Here is a 26,834-nt window from a genome sequence, read left to right as displayed (position 1 = left end):
CAAACATGTCGGCCTGTGGGAGTCACCTGGACTCTGGTTCTCCGGATGTGTGAGCGCCGCACACCGCCGTCCCCCTCCGAACCTCCGCGGTGACAGGCAGTCTGCATGTGGGCGCCTCCTCTGGATCTGTGAGCGGATAGAGCAGCCTTGGCCCGGCCGGAGGTGCAGCGGGCTGCCTGGAGGAGACACCGTGAGGCGGATCCGCGGCGAGCCGCTCATCACTCCGCTTAGCTGGGCGCGGAAGCCGCTCTCCACCGGGAGGAGACCCGGAGCAGGACGGACCTGTCCCCCCTGGCTGCCAACCCACCACCAGGTAACGTCCCGTTCACCGCGAGGAGCCGCAGCCGCCGGAGGAGCTGTTCAGGTGAGGGGGACGATGGGCTCCTGCTAGCCGAGGCTCCACACTGGCTGGCCGCTAACCAGTGTGGAGCCTCGGCTGGCCGCTAGCCGCGACCCGTCACGATGAAGGCTTCGGATAATGGGACCGCTCAGTGGTGGATGTTGATGGAGCTTCGACTGACGGCTGCCTCACCTCCACCCAGTATATACCTCCACCCAGTATACACCTCCACCCAGTATATACCTCCACCCAGTATACACCTCCACCCAGTGTTCACCTCCACCCAGTATACACCTCCACCCAGTGTTTACCTGCACCTCCACCCAGTGTTCACCTCCACCCAGTATACACCTCCACCCAGTGTTTACCTGCACCTCCACCCAGTATACACCTCCACCCAGTGTTCACCTCCACCCAGTGTTCACCTCCACCCAGTATACACCTCCACCCAGTGTTTACCTGCACCTCCACCCAGTGTTCACCTCCACCCAGTGTTCACCTCCACCCTGTATACACCTCCACCCAGTGTTCACCTCCACCCAGTGTACACCTCCACCTCCACCCAGTATACACCTCACCCAGTATACACCTCCACCCGGTGTACACCTCACCCAGTGTTCACCTCCACCCAGTGTTCACCTCCACCCTGTATACACCTCCACCCAGTGTTCACCTCCACCCAGTATACACCTCACCCAGTATACACCTCCACCCAGTGTACACCTCCACCTCCACCCAGTATACACCTCACCCAGTATACACCTCCACCCAGCGTTTACCTCCACCCAGCATACACCTCACCCAGTATACACCTCCACCCAGCGTACACCTCACCCAGTGTACACCTCCACCCAGCGTTTACCTCCACCCAGCATACACCTCACCCAGTGTACACCTCCACCCAGCTCCCACTGCCACCATCACGAACTCAACACCTGTCGAACACTCAACATCTGGCCTCCACACACGGGGCAGTGAGGTGTGACCCCCACCCTGGTCTCCATGGGACGCTCCACCTTGTGCCGGCCGGGTTAACACCACCTTCTCCCGACTGGCTTCCTGCACATTGTGTCAGTCCAGCTCTGAGTCATAGCGCATGTTGACTTCAAAGTTGGAGCACCCACCCACACCCCTAGCACCCACCACCCACACCCCCAGCACCCACCACCCACACCCCCAGCACCCACACCCCCAGCACCCAGCACCCACACCCCCAGCATCCACCACCCACATCCCCAGCACCCACACCCCCAGCATCCACCCACACCCCCAGCACCCAGCACCCACATCCCCAGCATCCACCCACACCCCCAGCACCCTGCACCCACACCCCCAGCACCCACCACCCACACCCCCAGCACCCACCCATACCCCCAGCATCCACCCACCCACACCCCCAGCACCCACACCCCCAGCACCCAGCACCCACATCCCTAGCAACCACCCACACCCCCAGCACCCACACCCCCAGCACCCACCCACACTCCCAGCACCCACCACCCACACCCCCAGCATCCACCACCCACTCACACCCCCAGCACCCAGCACCCACACCCCCAGCACCCACCACCCACATCCCTAGCACCCACCCACACCCCCAGCACCCAGCACCCCCAGCACCCAGCACCCACCCACACCCCCAGCACCCACCCACACTCCCAGCACCCACCACCCACACTCCCAGCACCCACCACCCACACCCCCAGCACCCACACCCCCAGCACCCACCACCCACACCTCCAGCACCCACCCACACCCCCAGCACCCACCCACCCAGCTCCGACCTGCATGCACACATACACCAGTTGACAGAGCAAAGCTCTGCTGTGGTTGTTTAGCTTGTTAGCTTGGTTGAGGTGGAGGCTCCACTCCACCCTGCTGCAACCTCTCCCCTGTGTTTCCCTGAACACAGCTTGGCCTGACAGGCCTCCTCCACCCTTGTGGGCCTGCAGGTCCTGACCACCACCAGTTGTGAGAGGCTGGAGGCCTGAGGCAGAGGAAACACACAACTGGTGCTTGGTGGAACAACGGCACCAGTGACCTTCCAGGGCTTATTGGGGCTGTTTTCCTCGGGTCAGAGGAAATGTGTGTCTGCAGGTGTGTGAGTACTGTTTGGAGTTGGTAGTTTGAGCACTGATGCTGCACAGCCTCACATGGACTCTCTAACACCACTCCGTTGGTTGTGTGAGAGGAGTGGTTGCAGTGTCTCCTAACCTACTGCCTGTGACCTTTGACCTCTGAGCTGCAGATGTATAGCTGACAGTCAAGCTAACAGCTGTGTGTGTGTGTGCTGGGAGTGACTGAGGTGTGATTCTACGGAGTTGGACATGATGGGAGAGGATGTTGTAGAACTTATCGGAGTGTGACAGCTACTCCACTCCCTATCCTGAACTCTGCTCACGATGTTTGGCTCTTGGATGAACCATAAGCTTGATGCCGCAGTGATGCATCATGAAAGTAGAGTATTTAAGTAGAATCATGCAATGGAATTGTAGGGAGTTTACTCGAGTACCGCTGTGGGAGCTTACTTGAGTACTACTGCGACTTGAGTCCTCCTGCAGCAGGACTACTACCTGCTCTGTTAGAGGAAGGGTGAATGACGCTTCAGTAGTTCTTTTTACTTGAGTACAACCTTCCGTTAGGTTGTGGACTAGTTGAAGAAGCTACTTGGATAAAAGACTAATTACTGCATCACAAATGTGTGTATATATATATATATATATATATATGAACCTTCCCAGGTTAGCACACGCTGAATCAGAGGGAAACGGTGGTGGGTAGAGGAAGCGTCGGCAGACAGGTGTGTTACTTGAGCAGGTGTGTTCTCCTTGTACTGTTGGCCTGCGTTTGTCTTCTACTCTTCATCTAGCACAGGCTATATTCTCCAGAGGGAGACATTGTTGTCTGGACATTAGTTACACATACATTTTATGTTTTGTGCATGATTGGGTGGGGGAGGGGGGGGGTGCTAGTTTTCTGCATGGACGGTCTAAATTTGCAGTCTGCTTTAAACTGGGAAGTTAAACACAATGTGCTTCACCGAGCTTCACAGTTGGTGACTAATATGCAACGTCTTTATCTCACAGCCATTAAACATTGACCGTGCTGCTGGACCTGGAAGTGAACCTTGGATTGAATACCAGCTGAAGTTCCTCCTGTATCACCTGATCAGAGCCGCGCAGCATTGAGGAGGAAGTGAAGGGAATGAGAGTGCGGGATGCAGCAGCCCTCTGGCTTCAGGTAAATGTCCTCATGCATGGTCTTTCAGCTGGAGGACACACACCTTGACCTGACAATTCCAATAACAAGCACAATGTCACTTCTGTTGGTACAAACATTCAAATGTTAACATGTAACCATACAACTTTAAACTCAAAATGTGCATTAAGAGGGCATCTTATGGCCATAAGAGGTAACTGCACTCAGTGCAAATTGTAGAGAAGGACCAAGAATACTTTTCTTTACATTCAAGTACAAGGCCAATTGTTATAGATTTTAGAACTTCAGCCAACTTCGATAAGCAGCCTGTCTTTGACATTTGCTGTATCGTTTGCGTCACTCAAGATGAGAATGTCGCTGTAACATCTCTGTTTGCCTGCTGCATGCTCATTCTGCAAATAATGGAACTCTTCATCGTCATCATCATCATCATCATCATCATCTGACTGACACACATACTCTAACATTACTCCTGTAACAACAAAACACCTTGCAGTGTTCCTTTGAGGATTAGTTCTTAACAGGGAATGTTTCATTTCTGAATTAACCAGATCTGTGTTGGACTTCGTGTCTCATTAAATGTTTCAGTGTGAAATTGATGCCATGTCCTGTCGGCTCTGACACCCGGAGCTCCGCAGTGGAGCAGAGTTGTTAGGGGCCTTCCACCTTAGGATGGTCTGGGACACGGTACACCTTCATTCGGTTCGCGATCACGCTGCATTTTAAGAGCTGATCACGCCACCTGGAAAACGTGCATTACAACAGATACTCTTTTGGGGGCGCTGTTGCTCAAAAGAACCACTGACCAGAAGGGAAGTAAAGAAGAAACAATGCTCATTGATTGGCTTGGACTGAAAGCGCAAGTCTGGTGTAGGTACCAGTGCCCGTATTCACAAAGCATCCGAAGGCTAAAAGTAGCTCTTAGTGACGTAACTCTTCAAAAAAATTTGAGAATTCCTCGGATTTGAAGACTTTTCTTAGAATTTTTCCTTACTAAGATAAGGAAGTATCTTAAGCCATAAGAGTGCTCCTAATGGCGTGTTTCCACCGCACAAAAAGTGCAGGGACGGAACAGAGCCTTACAGGTACGGCAAAGTGTAACCGGAGCCAAATCCGGTGCATTTCCACTGCAGAAAGTAGGTTAAAAAGTAGGCGGGGCTTAGAGCTCCACAGATATGTGACGTTACAACAGTCGTCTCAGCCTGGAGGAAGATCTGGACCTGATGAGTCCTCTGTTGTTGTTGTTTACATCCTCCACCTTGCACTTGTTGTCTTGTTAGCTTTTTTTTGCAGCCACAGAGCTGCAGCTGCAACTTCTGCGTTAGTCCATAGAGAGCGAACGCTCCGGTGACTTGCCCTGCACCTGAGTGCGCCGGGACGCTGCACCGGGACACTAGAGCCCTGAGTTTCCTGCTCAAACCGCTGCACTGTGTCCGCGCCGCCGGTCGGGGGCTGCTCCGAGTGTCTGTCTTTGCATCGCGACCGCGGTCCGTCCCCACACCGCACCTTCTGCCCGACCACCGGGGCGGCATAGAGCCTCCCCAACCTCTGTGCCTCAGCAGAAATCGCGGACGTGGTGAAAAGACAGATCCCGGCGCGGCGCACCGGAGCACAACCGGCAGCGCAGACGCGATGCTGCTAAGAGAAAGCTCGGACGCGATGCAAAGACGGGCCCCGGTCTCCCCCTGCCTCACGTCCACTCTTTCATGACCAGCACGGAAGTTGAGCAGAAAAGAAAAGAAAAACCACCAGAGTAAAGCTGAGCACTCTGACAACAGAGGATTCATCCAGCCAACATATTAAAACATTGAGGATGTAGTAAATCACTGACCAATCAGCAGACGGCTCCTCAAACTCAGACCTGTTCCATGGTCCTGGTACCCTGATGGAGGGGGGGCGGAGAAGCCTTTGAAGCGGTTGTTTAATACATTAAATGATAAAAATAATAAATGTCACTGTCACCCATCACAGGTCTTTACAGCATTAAGTGAATACTGGTAGCTGCCAATTACTGATCGTTCTGTAGGAAGTAGTGAGGCCCAGCAAGTTAATTTATATTGAAGATTTCATACATGAGCCAATTCAAAGCCCTTTACAAAGAAAAAAAAACAGGTTATGTTGAGGAAATGTGCTTGATGCTCTAAAAACACTTGGAAAGTACTTGGAAGGTAAAAGTAAAAGGAAGAGGGGCAAAAAAAAAGGACACTTTATAATGATCAGACGAAGATCCATGGTTAGACACCTTCAGTCCTACACTCTCCTGAAGGTAAACCACACACCTTCAGTCTCTACACTCTCCTGAAAGTAGACCACACACCTTCAGTCTCTACACTCTCCTGAAGGTAAACCACACACCTTCAGTCTCTACACTCTCCTGAAAGTAGACCACACACCTTCAGTCTCTACACTCTCCTGAAGGTAAACCACACACCTTCAGTCTCTACACTCCCCTGAAGGTAGACCACACACCTTCAGTCTCTACACTCTCCTGAAGGTAGACCACACACCTTCAGTCTCTACACTCTCCTGAAGGTAAACCACACACCTTCAGTCTCTACACTCTCCTGAAGTAAAACCACACACCTTCAGTCTCTACACTCTCCTGAAGTAAAACCACACACCTTCAGTCTCTACACTCTCCTGAAGTAAAACCACACACCTTCAGTCTCTACACTCTCCTGAAGGTAAACCACACACCTTCAGTCTCTACACTCTCCTGAAGGTAGACCACACACCTTCAGTCTCTACACTCTCCTGAAGATAAACCACACACCTTCAGTCTCTACACTCTCCTGAAGTAAAACCACACACCTTCAGTCTCTACACTCTCCTGAAGTAAAACCACACACCTTCAGTCTCTACACTCTCCTGAAGATAAACCACACACCTTCAGTCTCTACACTCTCCTGAAGTAAAACCACACACCTTCAGTCTCTACACTCTCCTGAAGTAAAACCACACACCTTCAGTCTCTACACTCTCCTGAAGTAAAACCACACACCTTCAGTCTCTACACTCTCCTGAAGGTAAACCACACACCTTCAGTCTCTACACTCTCCTGAAGGTAGACCACACACCTTCAGTCTCTACACTCTCCTGAAGATAAACCACACACCTTCAGTCTCTACACTCTCCTGAAGTAAAACCACACACCTTCAGTCTCTACACTCTCCTGAAGTAAAACCACACACCTTCAGTCTCTACACTCTCCTGAAGATAAACCACACACCTTCAGTCTCTACACTCTCCTGAAGTAAAACCACACACCTTCAGTCTCTACACTCTCCTGAAGGTAGACCACACACCTTCAGTCTCTACACTCTCCTGAAGGTAGACCACACACCTTCAGTCTCTACACTCTCCTGAAGTAAAACCAGACACCTTCAGTCTCTACACTCTCCTGAAGGTAGACCACACACCTTCAGTCTCTACACTCTCCTGAAGTAAAACCACACACCTTCAGTCTCTACACTCTCCTGAAGGTAGACCACACACCTTCAGTCTCTACACTCTCCTGAAGGTAGACCACACACCTTCAGTCTCTACACTCTCCTGAAGGTAGACCACACACCTTCAGTCTCTACACTCTCCTGAAGGTAGACCACACACCTTCAGTCTCTACACTCTCCTGAAGTAAAACCACACACCTTCAGTCTCTACACTCTCCTGAAGTAAAACCACACACCTTCAGTTTCTACACTCTCCTGAAGTAAAACCACACACCTTCAGTCTCTACACTCTCCTGAAGGTAGACCACACACCTTCAGTCTCTACACTCTCCTGAAGGTAGACCACACACCTTCAGTCTCTACACTCTCCTGAAGTAAAACCACACACCTTCAGTCTCTACACTCTCCTGAAGATAAACCACACACCTTCAGTCCTACACTCTCCTGAAGGTAAACCACACACCTTCAGTCTCTACACTCTCCTGAAAGTAGACCACACACCTTCAGTCTCTACACTCTCCTGAAGGTAAACCACACACCTTCAGTCTCTACACTCTCCTGAAAGTAGACCACACACCTTCAGTCTCTACACTCTCCTGAAGGTAAACCACACACCTTCAGTCTCTACACTCCCCTGAAGGTAGACCACACACCTTCAGTCTCTACACTCTCCTGAAGGTAGACCACACACCTTCAGTCTCTACACTCTCCTGAAGGTAAACCACACACCTTCAGTCTCTACACTCTCCTGAAGTAAAACCACACACCTTCAGTCTCTACACTCTCCTGAAGGTAGACCACACACCTTCAGTCTCTACACTCTCCTGAAGGTAAACCACACACCTTCAGTCTCTACACTCTCCTGAAGGTAAACCACACACCTTCAGTCTCTACACTCTCCTGAAGTAAAACCACACACCTTCAGTCTCTACACTCTCCTGAAGTAAAACCACACACCTTCAGTCTCTACACTCTCCTGAAGTAAAACCACACACCTTCAGTCTCTACACTCTCCTGAAGGTAAACCACACACCTTCAGTCTCTACACTCTCCTGAAGGTAGACCACACACCTTCAGTCTCTACACTCTCCTGAAGATAAACCACACACCTTCAGTCTCTACACTCTCCTGAAGTAAAACCACACACCTTCAGTCTCTACACTCTCCTGAAGTAAAACCACACACCTTCAGTCTCTACACTCTCCTGAAGATAAACCACACACCTTCAGTCTCTACACTCTCCTGAAGTAAAACCACACACCTTCAGTCTCTACACTCTCCTGAAGGTAGACCACACACCTTCAGTCTCTACACTCTCCTGAAGGTAGACCACACACCTTCAGTCTCTACACTCTCCTGAAGTAAAACCAGACACCTTCAGTCTCTACACTCTCCTGAAGGTAGACCACACACCTTCAGTCTCTACACTCTCCTGAAGTAAAACCACACACCTTCAGTCTCTACACTCTCCTGAAGGTAGACCACACACCTTCAGTCTCTACACTCTCCTGAAGGTAGACCACACACCTTCAGTCTCTACACTCTCCTGAAGGTAGACCACACACCTTCAGTCTCTACACTCTCCTGAAGGTAGACCACACACCTTCAGTCTCTACACTCTCCTGAAGTAAAACCACACACCTTCAGTCTCTACACTCTCCTGAAGTAAAACCACACACCTTCAGTTTCTACACTCTCCTGAAGTAAAACCACACACCTTCAGTCTCTACACTCTCCTGAAGGTAAACCACACACCTTCAGTCTCTACACTCTCCTGAAGGTAGACCACACACCTTCAGTCTCTACACTCTCCTGAAGTAAAACCACACACCTTCAGTCTCTACACTCTCCTGAAGATAAACCACACACCTTCAGTCTCTACACTCTCCTGAAGTAAAACCACACACCTTCAGTCTCTACACTCTCCTGAAGTAAAACCACACACCTTCAGTCTCTACACTCTCCTGAAGGTAAACCACACACCTTCAGTCTCTACACTCTCCTGAAGATAAACCACACACCTTCAGTCTCTACACTCCTGAAGTAAAACCACACACCTTCAGTCTCTACACTCTCCTGAAGGTAGACCACACACCTTCAGTCTCTACACTCTCCTGAAGTAAAACCACACACCTTCAGTCTCTACACTCTCCTGAAGGTAGACCACACACCTTCAGTCTCTACACTCTCCTGAAGGTAGACCACACACCTTCAGTCTCTACACTCTCCTGAAGTAAAACCAGACACCTTCAGTCTCTACACTCTCCTGAAGGTAGACCACACACCTTCAGTCTCTACACTCTCCTGAAGTAAAACCACACACCTTCAGTCTCTACACTCTCCTGAAGGTAGACCACACACCTTCAGTCTCTACACTCTCCTGAAGGTAGACCACACACCTTCAGTCTCTACACTCTCCTGAAGGTAGACCACACACCTTCAGTCTCTACACTCTCCTGAAGGTAGACCACACACCTTCAGTCTCTACACTCTCCTGAAGTAAAACCACACACCTTCAGTCTCTACACTCTCCTGAAGGTAGACCACACACCTTCAGTCTCTACACTCTCCTGAAGGTAGACCACACACCTTCAGTCCTACACTCTCCTGAAGGTAGACCACACACCTTCAGTCTCTACACTCTCCTGAAGTAAAACCACACACCTTCAGTCTCTACACTCTCCTGAAGGTAGACCACACACCTTCAGTCTCTACACTCTCCTGAAGGTAGACCACACACCTTCAGTCTCTACACTCTTCTGAAGGTAAACCACACACCTTCAGTCCTACACTCTCCTGAAGGTAGACCACACACCTTCAGTCTCTACACTCTCCTGAAGTAAAACCACACACCTTCAGTCCTACACTCTCCTGAAGGTAAACCACACACCTTCAGTCTCTACACTCTCCTGAAGTAGACCACACACCTTCAGTCTCTACACTCTCCTGAAGGTAAACCACACACCTTCAGTCTCTACACTCTCCTGAAAGTAGACCACACACCTTCAGTCTCTACACTCTCCTGAAGGTAAACCACACACCTTCAGTCTCTACACTCCCCTGAAGGTAGACCACACACCTTCAGTCTCTACACTCTCCTGAAGGTAGACCACACACCTTCAGTCTCTACACTCTCCTGAAGGTAAACCACACACCTTCAGTCTCTACACTCTCCTGAAGTAAAACCACACACCTTCAGTCTCTACACTCTCCTGAAGGTAGACCACACACCTTCAGTCTCTACACTCTCCTGAAGGTAAACCACACACCTTCAGTCTCTACACTCTCCTGAAGGTAAACCACACACCTTCAGTCTCTACACTCTCCTGAAGTAAAACCACACACCTTCAGTCTCTACACTCTCCTGAAGTAAAACCACACACCTTCAGTCTCTACACTCTCCTGAAGTAAAACCACACACCTTCAGTCTCTACACTCTCCTGAAGTAAAACCACACACCTTCAGTCTCTACACTCTCCTGAAGGTAAACCACACACCTTCAGTCTCTACACTCTCCTGAAGGTAGACCACACACCTTCAGTCTCTACACTCTCCTGAAGATAAACCACACACCTTCAGTCTCTACACTCTCCTGAAGTAAAACCACACACCTTCAGTCTCTACACTCTCCTGAAGTAAAACCACACACCTTCAGTCTCTACACTCTCCTGAAGATAAACCACACACCTTCAGTCTCTACACTCTCCTGAAGTAAAACCACACACCTTCAGTCTCTACACTCTCCTGAAGGTAGACCACACACCTTCAGTCTCTACACTCTCCTGAAGGTAGACCACACACCTTCAGTCTCTACACTCTCCTGAAGTAAAACCAGACACCTTCAGTCTCTACACTCTCCTGAAGGTAGACCACACACCTTCAGTCTCTACACTCTCCTGAAGTAAAACCACACACCTTCAGTCTCTACACTCTCCTGAAGGTAGACCACACACCTTCAGTCTCTACACTCTCCTGAAGGTAGACCACACACCTTCAGTCTCTACACTCTCCTGAAGGTAGACCACACACCTTCAGTCTCTACACTCTCCTGAAGGTAGACCACACACCTTCAGTCTCTACACTCTCCTGAAGTAAAACCACACACCTTCAGTCTCTACACTCTCCTGAAGTAAAACCACACACCTTCAGTTTCTACACTCTCCTGAAGTAAAACCACACACCTTCAGTCTCTACACTCTCCTGAAGGTAAACCACACACCTTCAGTCTCTACACTCTCCTGAAGGTAGACCACACACCTTCAGTCTCTACACTCTCCTGAAGTAAAACCACACACCTTCAGTCTCTACACTCTCCTGAAGATAAACCACACACCTTCAGTCTCTACACTCTCCTGAAGTAAAACCACACACCTTCAGTCTCTACACTCTCCTGAAGTAAAACCACACACCTTCAGTCTCTACACTCTCCTGAAGGTAAACCACACACCTTCAGTCTCTACACTCTCCTGAAGATAAACCACACACCTTCAGTCTCTACACTCCTGAAGTAAAACCACACACCTTCAGTCTCTACACTCTCCTGAAGGTAGACCACACACCTTCAGTCTCTACACTCTCCTGAAGTAAAACCACACACCTTCAGTCTCTACACTCTCCTGAAGGTAGACCACACACCTTCAGTCTCTACACTCTCCTGAAGGTAGACCACACACCTTCAGTCTCTACACTCTCCTGAAGGTAGACCACACACCTTCAGTCTCTACACTCTCCTGAAGGTAGACCACACACCTTCAGTCTCTACACTCTCCTGAAGTAAAACCACACACCTTCAGTCTCTACACTCTCCTGAAGGTAGACCACACACCTTCAGTCTCTACACTCTCCTGAAGGTAGACCACACACCTTCAGTCTCTACACTCTCCTGAAGGTAGACCACACACCTTCAGTCTCTACACTCTCCTGAAGGTAGACCACACACCTTCAGTCTCTACACTCTCCTGAAGTAAAACCACACACCTTCAGTCTCTACACTCTCCTGAAGGTAGACCACACACCTTCAGTCTCTACACTCTCCTGAAGGTAGACCACACACCTTCAGTCCTACACTCTCCTGAAGGTAGACCACACACCTTCAGTCTCTACACTCTCCTGAAGTAAAACCACACACCTTCAGTCTCTACACTCTCCTGAAGGTAGACCACACACCTTCAGTCTCTACACTCTCCTGAAGGTAGACCACACACCTTCAGTCCTACACTCTCCTGAAGGTAGACCACACACCTTCAGTCTCTACACTCTCCTGAAGTAAAACCACACACCTTCAGTCTCTACACTCTCCTGAAGGTAGACCACACACCTTCAGTCTCTACACTCTCCTGAAGGTAGACCACACACCTTCAGTCTCTACACTCTCCTGAAGTAAAACCACACACCTTCAGTCTCTACACTCTCCTGAAGGTAGACCACACACCTTCAGTCCTACACTCTCCTGAAGTAAAACCACACACCTTCAGTCCTACACTCTCCTGAAGGTAAACCACACACCTTCAGTCTCTACACTCTCCTGAAGTAAAACCACACACCTTCAGTCCTACACTCTCCTGAAGGTAAACCACACACCTTCAGTCTCTACACTCTCCTGAAGTAAAACCACACACCTTCAGTCCTACACTCTCCTGAAGGTAGACCACACACCTTCAGTCTCTACACTCTCCTGAAGTAAAACCACACACCTTCAGTCTCTACACTCTCCTGAAGTAAAACCACACACCTTCAGTCTCTACACTCTCCTGAAGGTAAACCACACACCTTCAGTCTCTACACTCTCCTGAAGGTAAACCACACACCTTCAGTCTCTACACTCTCCTGAAGTAAAACCACACACCTTCAGTCTCTACACTCTCCTGAAGGTAAACCACACACCTTCAGTCTCTACACTCTCCTGAAGGTAAACCACACACCTTCAGTCCTACACTCTCCTGAAGGTAAACCACACACCTTCAGTCTCTACACTCTCCTGAAGTAAAACCACACACCTTCAGTCTCTACACTCTCCTGAAGGTAAACCACACACCTTCAGTCTCTACACTCTCCTGAAGTAAAACCACACACCTTCAGTCTCTACACTCTCCTGAAGTAAAACCACACACCTTCAGTCTCTACACTCTCCTGAAGGTAAACCACACACCTTCAGTCTCTACACTCTCCTGAAGGTAGACCACACACCTTCAGTCTCTACACTCTCCTGAAGTAAAACCACACGCCTTCAGTCTCTACACTCTCCTGAAGGTAGACCACACACCTTCAGTCTCTACACTCTCCTGAAGTAAAACCACACGCCTTCAGTCTCTACACTCTCCTGAAGTAAAACCACACGCCTTCAGTCTCTACACTCTCCTGAAGTAAAACCACACACCTTCAGTCTCTACACTCTCCTGAAGTAAAACCACACACCTTCAGTCTCTACACTCTCCTGAAGGTAGACCACACACCTTCAGTCTCTACACTCTCCTGAAGTAAAACCACACACCTTCAGTCTCTACACTCTCCTGAAGTAAAACCACACGCCTTCAGTCTCTACACTCTCCTGAAGGTAGACCACACACCTTCAGTCTCTACACTCTCCTGAAGTAAAACCACACACCTTCAGTCTCTACACTCTCCTGAAGGTAGACCACACACCTTCAGTCTCTACACTCTCCTGAAGTAAAACCACACGCCTTCAGTCTCTACACTCTCCTGAAGGTAGACCACACACCTTCAGTCTCTACACTCTCCTGAAGTAAAACCACACACCTTCAATCTCTACACTCTCCTGAAGGTAAACCACACACCTTCAGTCTCTACACTCTCCTGAAGTAAAACCACACACCTTCAGTCTCTACACTCTCCTGAAGTAAAACCACACACCTTCAGTCTCTACACTCTCCTGAAGTAAAACCACACACCTTCAGTCTCTACACTCTCCTGAAGTAAAACCACACACCTTCAGTCTCTACACTCTCCTGAAGTAAAACCACACACCTTCAGTCTCTACACTCTCCTGAAGTAAAACCACACGCCTTCAGTCTCTACACTCTCCTGAAGTAAAACCACACACCTTCAGTCTCTACACTCTCCTGAAGTAAAACCACACGCCTTCAGTCTCTACACTCTCCTGAAGTAAAACCACACACCTTCAGTCTCTACACTCTCCTGAAGGTGAACCACACACCTTCAGTCTCTACACTCTCCTGAAGTAAAACCACACACCTTCAGTCTCTACACTCTCCTGAAGGTAAACCACACACCTTCAGTCTCTACACTCTCCTGAAGGTAAACCACACACCTTCAGTCTCTACACTCTCCTGAAGTAAAACCACACACCTTCAGTCTCTACACTCTCCTGAAGTAAAACCACACACCTTCAGTCTCTACACTCTCCTGAAGGTAGACCACACACCTTCAGTCTCTACACTCTCCTGAAGTAAAACCACACACCTTCAGTCTCTACACTCTCCTGAAGTAAAACCACACACCTTCAGTCTCTACACTCTCCTGAAGTAAAACCACACGCCTTCAGTCTCTACACTCCCCTGAAGATAAACCACACACCTTCAGTCTCTACACTCTCCTGAAGGTAGACCACACACCTTCAGTCTCTACACTCTCCTGAAGGTAAACCACACACCTTCAGTCTCTACACTCTCCTGAAGGTAAACCACACACCTTCAGTCTCTACACTCTCCTGAAGTAAAACCACACACCTTCAGTCTCTACACTCTCCTGAAGGTAAACCACACACCTTCAGTCTCTACACTCTCCTGAAGTAAAACCACACACCTTCAGTCTCTACACTCTCCTGAAGGTAGACCACACACCTTCAGTCTCTACACTCTCCTGAAGATAAACCAGATGCCACTGCCACTTCAGAGGCATAAAACCACTCATAGCATCCTTTTCACCTGACACAGCCACATTCATGTTCCACGAAGCTACGAAGCTAACTGTGAAAGCTAACATGAGCGTCATACTGTGACGAGAGAAACTTGCAGTCAGTAATATTGCAAAACGTCATCACAACCAATCATAATGTGACACATCAGAAAGCGTGGGTGCAAGCCCCGCTCCACCCCGGACAGATCTGGTACCTCCACCAGACACTTTAACCCATGATGGCGAGGCTTGTTAGGTTGTGGCTAATGGGTAGCCACAAACAGTTGTGATATATAGTCTTCAGACCAGATATCAATGAACACCTTCCTCACTACTACTCCTCTACTTTTTGCTCTCTACTCCACATCTGAATGCGATTTATTTTCCATCTTTTGCTTTCTGCATCTGCTTCTTCTGGCTTGCACAGTTAACTTTGTTTATTTAATACCCAAAATGCATTATGCTCTCTCATGTCCTCTCAACCCGCCCCCTGGAAAGTCCACTTGCATAGAACTGAGACCAAAGTTTTCAAGGGGGCCAGAGATCGATTATTAGATCTGGATCAGGGTTCAGTGGAGCGTGTTCAGATGCCCAAAAGAAGCAGACTTTCCCAGAAAGTCCCTGAAAAGAACTCTGGTCCAGATCAAGCACGGAACTGTGGGACGACCTTTCAGACTGCTGTGTGAAAGTTTTTGGTCCCCAGAGCTCAGAAGACGCTGTTTATGGAAGCAAGTATGGATGGCAATGGCGGTCAGCACCAGGGTTGCCAGATGCGACAAACAACATAAATCCCGCACACCTCAATTAAAAACCCACATTTCAGCCTGTGTAGAAATCATGATAAAACCATAAAAATATGACTGTATTTTCCAGACTATTGAGCACATGTGGATATAAGCCCCACCCACAAAAAAGAAGGGGGGAAAAGTACAAATATCGGAAGCACTTGATTATAAGCTGCAGGTGTTTTGGAGAAGTGGAGGCTCAAAACAGCATGCATCTACAAGCAGAAGTAGAATCTGGTGGCATGAAGCCCGTTAACCCGTAAAAATCCATACATTCGCTGTGTCATTGTATAATCCACAGGGTTCAAAGCGTGTTAAAAAAAAGGAGCGCCTTATAGTCTGGAAATTACCTATGTGCAGTAGCACGTGGTGGTGTTTTAGTCAGAGCCAGCAGTCACCCCCCCCCCCCCCCCCCCCCCCCCCGCCACCCAGTCCTGCAGCAGCACATTATGTCCTACAGCAAATACACAATCCGAATCCAATGTAAGGCCACTACTATGCATCAGTACTTAATCCACACCAACATGAGAGCTGATCAACAACCACAACACATCAAAACACACTGTGCAGGCCAACGTGCACTGGGAACAGGTCCGACTTACTGCTGCAATGTGAACCAAACTCCTGCTCCGGGCGTACAAGGACCAAACAGTCCTTAACAAAGAGCCCCGGACTCCGTACTCCCGGAGCACCCCCCACAGGACATCTCGGGGGACGCGGTGGAACGCCTTCTCCAGATCCACAAAACACATGTGGACTGGTTGGGCGAACTCCCATGAACCCTCAAGCACCTGGTGGAGGGTATAGAGCTGGTCCAGTGTTCCACCATCAGGAGAACCTGGTGGAGGGTATAGAGCTGGTCCAGTGTTCCACCATCAGGAGAACCTGGTGGAGGGTATAGAGCTGGTCCAGTGTTCCACCATCAGGAGAACCTGGTGGAGGGTATAGAGCTGGTCCAGTGTTCCACCATCAGGAGAACCTGGTGGAGGGTATAGAGCTGGTCCAGTGTTCCACCATCAGGAGCACCTGGTGGAGGGTATAGAGCTGGTCCAGTGTTCCACCATCAGGAGAACCTGGTGGAGGGTATAGAGCTGGTCCAGTGTTCCACCATCAGGAGAACCTGGTGGAGGGTATAGAGCTGGTCCAGTGTTCCACCACCAGGAGAACCTGGTGGAGTGTATAGAGCTGGTCCAGTGTTCCACCATCAGGAGAACCTGGTGGAGGGTATAGAGCTGGTCCAGTGTTCCACCATCAGGAGAACCTGGTGGAGGGTATAGAGCTGGTCCAGTGTTCCACCATCAGGAGAACCTGGTGGAGGGTATAGAGCTGGTCCAGTGTTCCACCATCAGGAGAACCTGGTGGAGGGTATAGAGCTGGTCCAGTGTTCCACCATCAGGAGAACCTGGTGGAGGGTATAGAGCTGGTCCAGTGTTCCACCATCAGGAGAACCTGGTGGAGGGTATAGAGCTGGTCCAGTGTTCCACCATCAGGAGAACCTGGTGGAGGGTATAGAGCTGGTCCAGTGTTCCACCATCAGGAGAACCTGGTGGAGGGTATAGAGCTGGTCCAGTGTTCCACGACCAGGACGAAAACCGCATTGTTCCTCTTGGATCCGAGGTTGGACTAACGGCCGGACTCTCCTCTCCAGTACCCTGGAATAGACTTTCCCGGGGAGGCTGAGGAGTGTGATCCCTCTGTAGTTGGAACACACCCTCCGATCCCCCTTCTTAAAGAGAGGGACCACCACCCCGGTCTGCCAGTCCAGAGGTACTGTCCCCACCCGCCACGCGATGTTGCAGAGACGAGTCAGTCACGACAGTCCCTGCACATCCAGAGACTTAAGGAACTCTGGATGAATCCTATCCACTCCCGGTGCCTTGCCACCGAAGAGCTTCACAACAACCTCGGTGACTTCAGCTTGGGTAATAAAGGAGTCCGCCTCTGAGAGTCCGGCCTCTGCTTCCTTAGTGGGAGACCTGGTGGTGGGATTGAGGAGGTCCTCGACGTATTCCTTCCACTGCCCGACGACATCCCCAGTTGAGGTTCGGTGTTTGTCCACCCATGGACAAACACTGTATGTTTAACTGCTTTTAGTCTGACTCGTCACCTAGGACCTGTTTGCCTTGGGAGACCCTACTGGGGGGCCTCAAGCCCCCTGACAACGTAGCTCTGAGGATCATTCGCGTGATCAAACTCCCCCACCACAATAAGGTAGCAGTTCAAGGGGGAGCGAAGTGTTTATTTTGACAACAAATTCTGAGTTAGTCTGTGTCTTTTAAGTAGCAAGCCATTTAGTCTTTGTTTAATCATCTGAAACATTTTTAGTCTTAGTTTAGTTGAATAAATCTCAGAGTTTTAGTTGAATAAATCCACAGTGGACTTGGTGGACTAAGTGTTTCTTGAGAATGTCCTGTCTTTAGAAATATCCATCAGTCTGTTATAGAAGGTATTCAAGTTTCAATATGCAATACAGACACAGATTTAACAGTTGTATTACAAAACACGTATTTTAATTTATTCTTAATGTCAAAAACGTGAGCATGGCAGTTTGTCCAGTCGTATTCTACCACTATAATAAAATCCGATCCAGTATCAATATCGGGTTCCGGTACCAACATAATTCATGGATCGAAAATTTCTGATCCAACCTGCGGAGATTTCTTATCCATGAAGCCTCATCTGTGCTTCACTGTTGCTGAAATTAGTCCACAAGTGTTTCCCTGCCGCTGCTCTGCTTGCTGGCTGCAAAATGCGGAATGGATTTCCTGAATGGAGGCGGGTCTCAATGGGACCCGGAATGATGAGTCAGGAAATCCATTCGAGAGTTTGCAGCCAGCGAGCAGGCTAACGCAGTAGCGCTGTGCTATCCCATCTTTCATGACAAAATGTCGCTATTTGGACGTGTTTTACACTCAAAACACCGCAAAGCATTGTACCACTGTACAGCGAGGCGCCACTCTGCAGCCAGATGTCAACCTTTTAAAACGCCAGCTTGTTGAGAACGGCACTGACCGTGACATCAACACAATGAACAGCACCTCCCGGCTGCAGCAGGCACTGCACACCGTGAAGCTGTGTCCTCCACGCTAAACTCCCTGAGAATAGTCCCAATCATTTGTGCTGTGTTCGAGCTGAAAACATTCTTTAAAACCTCAGAATCACTTTATTAACCCCTGGGCAGATTCTTTAGCAGCGCAGCACAAACAGAATATTTCACATTGAACAAAGATACTTTGTACTGTTTCCTTTTCTGACCTTATACTAACCTCAAGATGTCTTTTAGGAAAATGCATGCAAACATTCGTACATTTCATACTTTACTATAGAGAGGAGTTAATTACAGTGTCACATAAAATAATAATGATATTAAAGCAAACCCGGCTCTGGTATCAGAATAATATCGGTATCGGCAGATATTCAAATTTGGGTATCGGGATCGGATCGGAAGTCAAAAAACCTGGATCTGTGCTTCCTTATTTAGAACGGCTCTTAAAAACAAAGTCTCTGCTGCTTCTACATAGATCAACCTAGCCTCGAAGATTCGCTCTGATTGGCTGTCTTCACAACTTGTCCCGCAGTGAGAGCAGCTCTGATTGGCTCTATTGTCCATTCGTCCCACCTTAATGTGTCCATCTCACTTTGATTCATCGACTGAAGTGTCAGTTATGTTTCGTCAGAGTCTTGGTTTCCATGTGTTACTTTTTATTAAGTCATTGTCCGTGAAAAAGTCGACGAAATGAACGCTGACCATTGTTTGCGATGCACTGCCCCCTGCAGTTTGGGAGCCAATGCTCAGGGCATAGTGATGACACGTTGGCTGTGGGAATTGAACCAGCAACAGAATAAGATCCTCAGTCCACTCCTCTACCCTCTCGGCCACCACTGCTCACATAGAAGCAGTATTACATGTTGAATTTCAGCTCGTGAAAAATGAGCAAAATAAAGTGTTTCTATTTGGTTGCGTGTCACCAGTGGAGCTCAGTGCTGCAGTGTTTCTGGCCACGTACTACTGCACACACATTCTGTCCTGCTGCCTGGTTTTTAGTCCTTCAGGAAAGTTCGTACAGTGGAAACACCCTGCACCGTAAGGATTTCTTGGGAAAAAACGTCTTGGGGGGGGAAACATGCTCACTGAGACTCCATTAATTTAAGAAAACAACAAGTTGCCGGTGTCAGGTAAACCATTCTATGGAGCCTGGAAGGTTCAGAGCAAAGAAAGCTGAGATCAACTGTGTCTCACAAAACCCTTTGTTTGTTGTTCTCTTCCAGGTGAATCGTCCCCGTTGAACATGTGACCGAAGACCCAACGTGGTTCTCATCGTAAAGAGCATCAGAAGGAGCTGAAACCATCAGACACAGCTGGCTGCGTTTCCATCCTCTCCACCCGGTTGGGTTGAGCTGGTGTCAGGACGCTGCTGTCTCCAGGGGGGAAGGAGCTGTGAAGTCCCAGCAGAAGAAGGCGGTCTTCAGAGGGAAGCTGGTTCGGGTTCCAGTCTGACGCACTGAAGCATGTGACCCAGAGTGGACGTGTGAGGCTGCTGCACCGGGATCTGCCTCCAGCATTCCACTTCCACGCTCCTTCAGCCTGCTCCCAGCCTTCTCATGTTATGGATACTAATGGATGTTCCACTGGACTCACCTCCAGACACGTGGGAGACCCCCCACCCCCCCTCACCAGCGTGGTTTGAATTAGCCACGGGTGGGGTTCAGGGATGCCCCGGCACAGGACAAGCAGGCTGCTGCACCGGCCCGCGTACACAGTGCTCCCTGTAGTACAAGTCCAGGACTGAAGGCCAGCGTTGTTCTGCACACTCCTACACACTGCCGCGACGCTGCGGATGTTCAAAACTTCACACTTTGTTATTCTCATGGAGGACCTGACCTTCTCTGTTTTGCAGCTGATGGAAGAAACCCACACTCTACTTTCCCTTTCAGCCTCATTTCACTTCATGATGCTTTGGTTGCTTCTTTTGTGCCCATTTTCTACTAAAACAGGCGAAATGGCTCCTCCAGCGGTTCGTCAGACCACTCAAAGTGGACCATCAGTCATGAAGCCAGCCTTTATCTTTTAACACCAGAGTCCACGTCATTGTTGTACATTGTACATATTTGGACTTGCAGTGTTGTGGCGGACTCTTTCAGGACTCCATAGAGCGTTATGACTGGTCTGTTGTGAGGTGATGGACGTATTTGGTTAAACAAGGTTTGCTCCCGCCACTGCACCACTGCAGCGCCTTCCCATCTGCTCTATGGCTGCCAGGGAAACAATGTTTTTGCTGCACGCAGATTTTTAAGCTTCTTTTATTCCCTCCCACTCAGCACATCAGGATCAGCCTGCTAAAACAACCAGCTGCTCCTTCCTGTGAGGACAGTCTGGAGTCCCTCCTTTTATCTGGAGGAACCTCTGTTCTGTTCCCACTGCAGAGAAGAACCTCCTCCTCTGTTCTGTTCCCACTGCAGAGAAGAACCTCCCCCTCTGTTCTGTTCCCACTGCAGAGAAGAACCTCCCCCTCTGTTCTGTTCCCACTGCAGAGAAGAACCTCCCCCTCTGTTCCCACTGCAGAGAAGAACCTCCCCCTCTGTTCTGTTCCCACTGCAGAGAAGAACCTCCCCCTCTGTTCCCACTGCAGAGAAGAACCTCCCCCTCTGTTCTGTTCCCACTGCAGAGAAGAACCTCCCCCTCTGTTCCCACTGCAGAGAAGAACCTCCCCCTCTGTTCTCACTGCAGAGAAGAACCTCCTCCTCTGTTCTCACTGCAGAGAAGAACCTCCCCCTCTGTTCTGTTCTCACTGCAGAGAAGAACCTCCCCCTCTGTTCCCACTGCAGAGAAGAACCTCCCCCTCTGTTCCCACTGCAGAGAAGAACCTCCCCCTCTGTTCCCACTGCAGAGAAGAACCTCCCCCTCTGTTCCCACTGCAGAGAAGAACCTCCCCCTCTGTTCCCACTGCAGAGAAGAACCTCCCCCTCTGTTCTGTTCCCACTGCAGAGAAGAACCTCCCCCTCTGTTCCCACTGCAGAGAAGAACCTCCTCCTCTGTTCCCACTGCAGAGAAGAACCTCCTCCTCTGTTCTCACTGCAGAGAAGAACCTCTTCCTCTGTTCTGTTCCCACTGCAGAGAAGAACCTCCTCCTCTGTTCCCACTGTAGAGAAGAACCTCCTCCTCTGTTCTCACTGCAGAGAAGAACCTCCTCCTCTGTTCTCACTGCAGAGAAGAACCTCTTCCTCTGTTCTGTTCCCACTGTAGAGAAGAACCTCCCCCTCTGTTCCCACTGCAGAGAAGAAGCACCTCTGAATGACAGACTGGGTAACCAAGTAGTTACCCTACAAGCAGGCTGGTCCCCCCCCCCCCCCACACCAGGAGGGATGCCTGGTAGCAGCAGTAAGAGTGGAGGGCGGGGTCCGTCTTCCTCGCCCCTCCCTCATGCGGTGGTCTCACCCAGCAGACCACTGCGACCCTCCCGCTACGTTCCAGTGTCCGCCGCCACCTTCTTCCTGGTCGGCTCCACAACGCTCTTCTTCTGCTTCACGTAAGTGGCATCAGTGTACACACACACACACACGCGCACGCACACACACACACACACACTGTGTTGGCGTGAGGTATCAACTTCTTTCCATCCATTTTCAGGTGCCATGGTTTTTTTAACTCTGTGATTATTGAACCCTCTAACGGTTCTGTGTGAGGGCTGATCCATGGATCACACATTTAATGTTATCACAATCACCAATTCACAATAAGCAAATCATAGAACACTTTCTGATGTGGGATTATGTTTCACGCTCTCCATGTCTACATGTGTGACCGTACAGATGCAGCCATACGGCTCTGGAGTCCCTCCACAGTCACGAAGGTCACAGGGAGTGTGGAGAGTAGAACCCGTAATGGTTATTTACACCACATACAACAGTACTGCTAACGGGTGGTGTGGGATCACAGTTCATCTCACTCAAGTCACCAGATTTGACCAGAAAGACTGAACTAACAGAAGGTTCTTCCCTCCCGACTGGGCAAATGGCATTCCTGCAGATATCAGTGAAGTGCCACTGATCCTGGATGTGTTGTAAAAACACAGCGTACACGACAGCAGCCGCAGCCTCGCTGTTTACTGGACTTTGAGATGTTCAAGGCTCAGTGGGGAGATGTGAAGAAGCAAAGCATGTGGGTGATTCTGAGGGTTTCCTCCTGTTGCAAGTGAGCGTCACGTTTTTACCCATTCATGTGATCCAGAGCTCAACCGAGCACTTCAATGGGGGGGCAACAGCTTGTTTTAGCCTTTAATGCCCGGTGTCCTTTCTGGGAGGTGGGAGAACGGGTGTCCGGGGTGAGTGGCTTTTTTTGTGAAGTGGGCCAGTGTAAATATCTTGGAGAAGAGGTAGTGTGGTCCCATTCATTTTCTCCACCGCCCTCACAAACTGGCTGCAGGCCCTCGGGGCCGCTGCGGCGCAGCAGCTGAACCGCGGCGCAGCAGGCGGACAGGAGGCTCTCCGTGGCGTTCCTTGTCAGCAGGCGTTGAGGGAGGTGAGGAAGTGAAGTTTGTGGTGCTGTGCCCACCTGGTGGGAGAGGTTGGTCCAGGTGAGGTGTCAGGTTTAGGCTACAGACATTTATTAAATCTGCAAGAAAGAAGAAGACAACAAGAATGAGCTTTGGTTACTCGCGAGGAGAAATGGCTAGGAGTGCCCAAGTTCACCTCCTACCCACTCTGGCTCCAGACCATTTCTCCTGCGTTTTTATTTCATTTAACAAAGGGGAGGGTTCACAGGATATACATCATAGAAACTAACATTTTGTATGCTTAGCAGTTTATCAACCATAAGTACAATCTCAGGACATCCCGCGCTCATGAGACGTGGAGACGGCAGCTGTGTGGAAGATGAGGCTTGCTCTGTTTCTCAGTCTCGGTCAGGGTTCCTTATCAAGCTCAGAACACATGATTAGTCAAAGTTAAACAACAGCGCCTGAGTGACGCTGCTCAATAAAGACAGAAGAAATAAGACTGAGATTAAGCATGAATATGGAAACTATATCTAAAAACATTCTAACATGAGGTCAGAGGAGACGTGCACACCGAGGAACTTGAAGCTCTCCAGCCTCCCTACCGCCTCCCTGCCGCCTCCCTACCGCCTGCCTCTTCATACAGAGCGCAGAGTGCTCCCAGTGCATGGATCCTCTGAAATCCACAACCAGTTCCTTGTTCTGCCAAGTGCTGGACCGTCATCAGTCCTACATGGTGCTGGTGTCACCAGCTCACTTGACAATGGTGGTGGTGGTGTAGATTAGATGGCAATAAAGGAAGGAGGAGCTGAAGACACACTCCTGAGGTGTTCTAGTTGAGTGGACAATGTCGTCTATTTTATTAGCATCGATTGAATTTATCAATTAATATATTTTCCAAGACTTTTCTTTATGTGGATTTAATCCTGTTATCCTGGCAAGAGGTTCTTTAAAAACATTTCTCAGCTGGTGAAAGGCAGCGCGTGTGTGTGTGTGTGTGTGTGTGTGTGTGTGTGTGTGTGTGTGTGTGTGTGTGTGTGTGTGTGTGTGTGTGTGTGTGTGTGTGTGTGTGTGTGTGTGTGTGTGTGTGTGTGTGTGTGTGTGTGTGTGTGTGTTATTTTGGAAAGAAAAGCCTTTTAATAAACTAAGAATGTGTTATTTCACAAACCTGAACATATTTATAGAAGCGCTGCCACTAACGGAAAATGTTCTACAATTGACACATCAACTACATTTTCTGTACCGATATTATTCCAATACCAGAGCTGTGTTTGCCTTAATGATATTATTATTATCATTAGTGTTGGTTTTATACGAGGCTGAGTAAAGCTAAAACTCTACAGTAAAGCATGAAATGTAGGACTGTTTGCATGTTTTCTCTGAAAAGAGAGAAAGGTTAGTAGAAGGGGAGAAAGGGAAGCAGTACAAAGTATTTTAGTTCCATGTGGACTGTGGGGGTCTGAGTGACGTCATCATCTCATAATGAACTAGTTCTATCTTTAAAAGCTCACAATCACTTTATTCATCTCTGGAGAAATTCTTTATCAACGCAGCACAAACTGCAGTGTTTCCATCTGGAACACAGCACAAATGATTGGGACTGTTTTCAGGGAGTTTAGCGTGGAGGGTTAGGGTTAGGGTGGAGGGTTAGGGTTAGGGTGGAGGGTTTGGTTAGGTTAGGATAGGGTTAGGTTAGGGTTAGGTTAGGGTTAGGGTTAGTGTGGAGGGTTAGGTTAGGTTTGGGTTAGGATAGGGTTAGGGTGGAGGGTTTGGTTAGGATAGGGTTAGGTTAGGGTTAGGGTGGAGGGTTAGGGTTAGGATAGGGTTAGTGTGGAGGGTTAGGTTAGGGTTAGGGTGGAGGGTTAGATTAGGTTAGGATAGGGTTAGGTTAGGGTGGAGGGTTAGGTTAGGTTAGGGTGGAGGGTTAGGATAGGGTTAGGGTGGAGGGTTAGGATAGGGTTAGGGTGGAGGTTTAGGTTAGGGTTAGGTTAGGATAGGGTTAGGATAGGGTTAGGGTGGAGGGTTAGGTTAGGGTTAGTGTGGAGGGTTAGGGTTAGGTTAGGGTTAGGGTGGAGGGTTAGGTTAGGTTAGGGTTAGGATAGGGTTAGGGTGGAGGGTTAGGATAGGGTTAGGGTGGAGGGTTAGGTTAGGATAGGGTTAGGTTAGGGTGGAGGGTTAGGTTAGGTTAGGGTTAGGATAGGGTGGAGGGTTAGGATAGGGTTAGGGTGGAGGGTTAGGTTAGGATAGGGTTAGGCTAGGTTAGGGTTAGGATAGGGTTTGGGTGGAGGGTTAGGGTTAGGGTGGAGGGTTAGGGTGGAGGGTTAGGGTTAGGGTGGAGGAGGACGCAGCTTCACGGACTCATTTCAGCAGAAGCACAGATGAAGCTTCATGGAACTTCTTCTCAGAGCTTCTCCTCGGCTGCGCTGCTTCCAGACGTGTATTTCCATGTTAACATTTTCAACCAATCATGTTTCAGCCATCCCCTGTTGCCGGGTACCGAAATCTGCCTTAAGGCCAATTCATACTTCATAAGAACAAGACCAAAGTTGGTCAGTGCCGTATGCTGCCGAACAAAATGACGTCACTTCCGCCGGCGGCTCCTTCTGGCCCAACAAAGTAGTGTCGGCAGTGCCTAACCCTCGCCCTACCCCTGGCCCAACTTTAATCACATTTAGCTTCTGACCTCACTTCTGTCTGCGCGCCGCAGCTCGTTAAAATGCCGTGATGCACCTGAACGCATCACTCAAAGCCGTCAGCTCCTGCTGTTAAAACTGGACAAACATCGCACTCGTACAGAAACTCTTCAGTCAAATGCATTTCTGACAGCACAGCAGGTGAGAAATAAACTGTGCAGTTGAAAAGTGAAAATGCCGCTTCACTGACTGCTGTGAGGGGGCGTGTCCTGCTGTGAGGGGGCGTGGCCTACAATTTTGGCAGCGTTTTGCAGTTGCCTTTTCTTCATTTCCTCCGCTGAAGCCTATCTCAATAACAATTCTTCTTCATCCTCAGTTTTGAACATCTGTCTTTCTTCATCCTCTTCCTCTCCCAGCAACTAGGAAAAGACTCTCCGCCATGGTCGCCCTCTATCACCGTCTCATCCAAATGTTTGACTCGTCAAGATGGTACATGCCACAAGGGGCGTGGCCTGAGAGTTCGGCAGCGTCTGGCAGAATATGAACAGTCCTGCTGAACAAGCGTTTTGTTGGGCAGCTTGTTGACGTCACTGCCGAACCGTTGGCTTGTTCTTATGGCTTCAAAAACAGTCTGCAGCCTTTAGGCCTTCATTTTCAGTTCTGCAGGCGTCTGCAGTGTACAACTAGTGTCGGTCATGCTGCTGCTTCAACTGATCGGATTTTGATCTTGGTGACTCGTGTTGGCGTTCCAGCAGGCCTCGCGTGGTGTCAGCACGTTCAAGCCCTCTGATTGGACGGTGAGAGAGTCACTCTCCAGCTAGCTGGCTGCAGCAGCTGCAAGATAAAGACACTTATTGTCAAAACAATTTTCAAGACAGACTTACTTACTCAAATGATTTCAGTGACCGTGAATGAATAGTAATGTATTTTTCCACATTGGTTTAAAATCGCAGTGGAACATGTTCTCTAAAGACACATGCAGAAGCTGAACAACGGCGCCTCCCTGCAGGGCGAACAGACAAGCTGTTACTTCACTTTTA

At 49.4% G+C, this 26,834-nt stretch overlaps 1 protein-coding gene and 1 long non-coding RNA gene across 3 annotated transcripts in view; both read left to right on the top strand.

Moving 5' to 3' along the window:
• On the top strand, positions 1-21,274 carry LOC308148975. 2 transcript variants are annotated; one of them, XR_013937221.1, is made up of 3 exons: positions 1-313; positions 3,427-3,580; positions 19,938-21,274. It is a non-coding gene; the product is annotated as an uncharacterized lncRNA (long non-coding RNA). The 2 variants fall into 2 exon arrangements; XR_013937222.1 differs by lacking the exon at positions 1-313 and adding an exon at positions 2,296-2,437.
• Positions 21,275-21,823: 549 nt separating this feature from the next.
• The window catches only part of zdhhc5a (zDHHC palmitoyltransferase 5a), a gene marked incomplete at its 3' end in the record, with an annotated part of 41,947 nt that continues 36,936 nt past the window's right edge, over positions 21,824-26,834 (top strand). The window contains 1 exon segment of the mRNA XM_080516803.1: positions 21,824-22,195. Coding sequence (XP_080372929.1) covers positions 22,032-22,195 — 164 coding nt within the window. The 5' untranslated portion in view covers positions 21,824-22,031.

Source organism: Blennius ocellaris (assembly GCF_963422515.1).
Source record: "Blennius ocellaris genome assembly, chromosome: 3".
NCBI classification, from domain to species: Eukaryota; Metazoa; Chordata; class Actinopteri; order Blenniiformes; family Blenniidae; genus Blennius; species Blennius ocellaris.
Note: the sequence above shows the minus strand (reverse complement) of the source record. Positions and strands in the feature narration are given on the sequence as shown.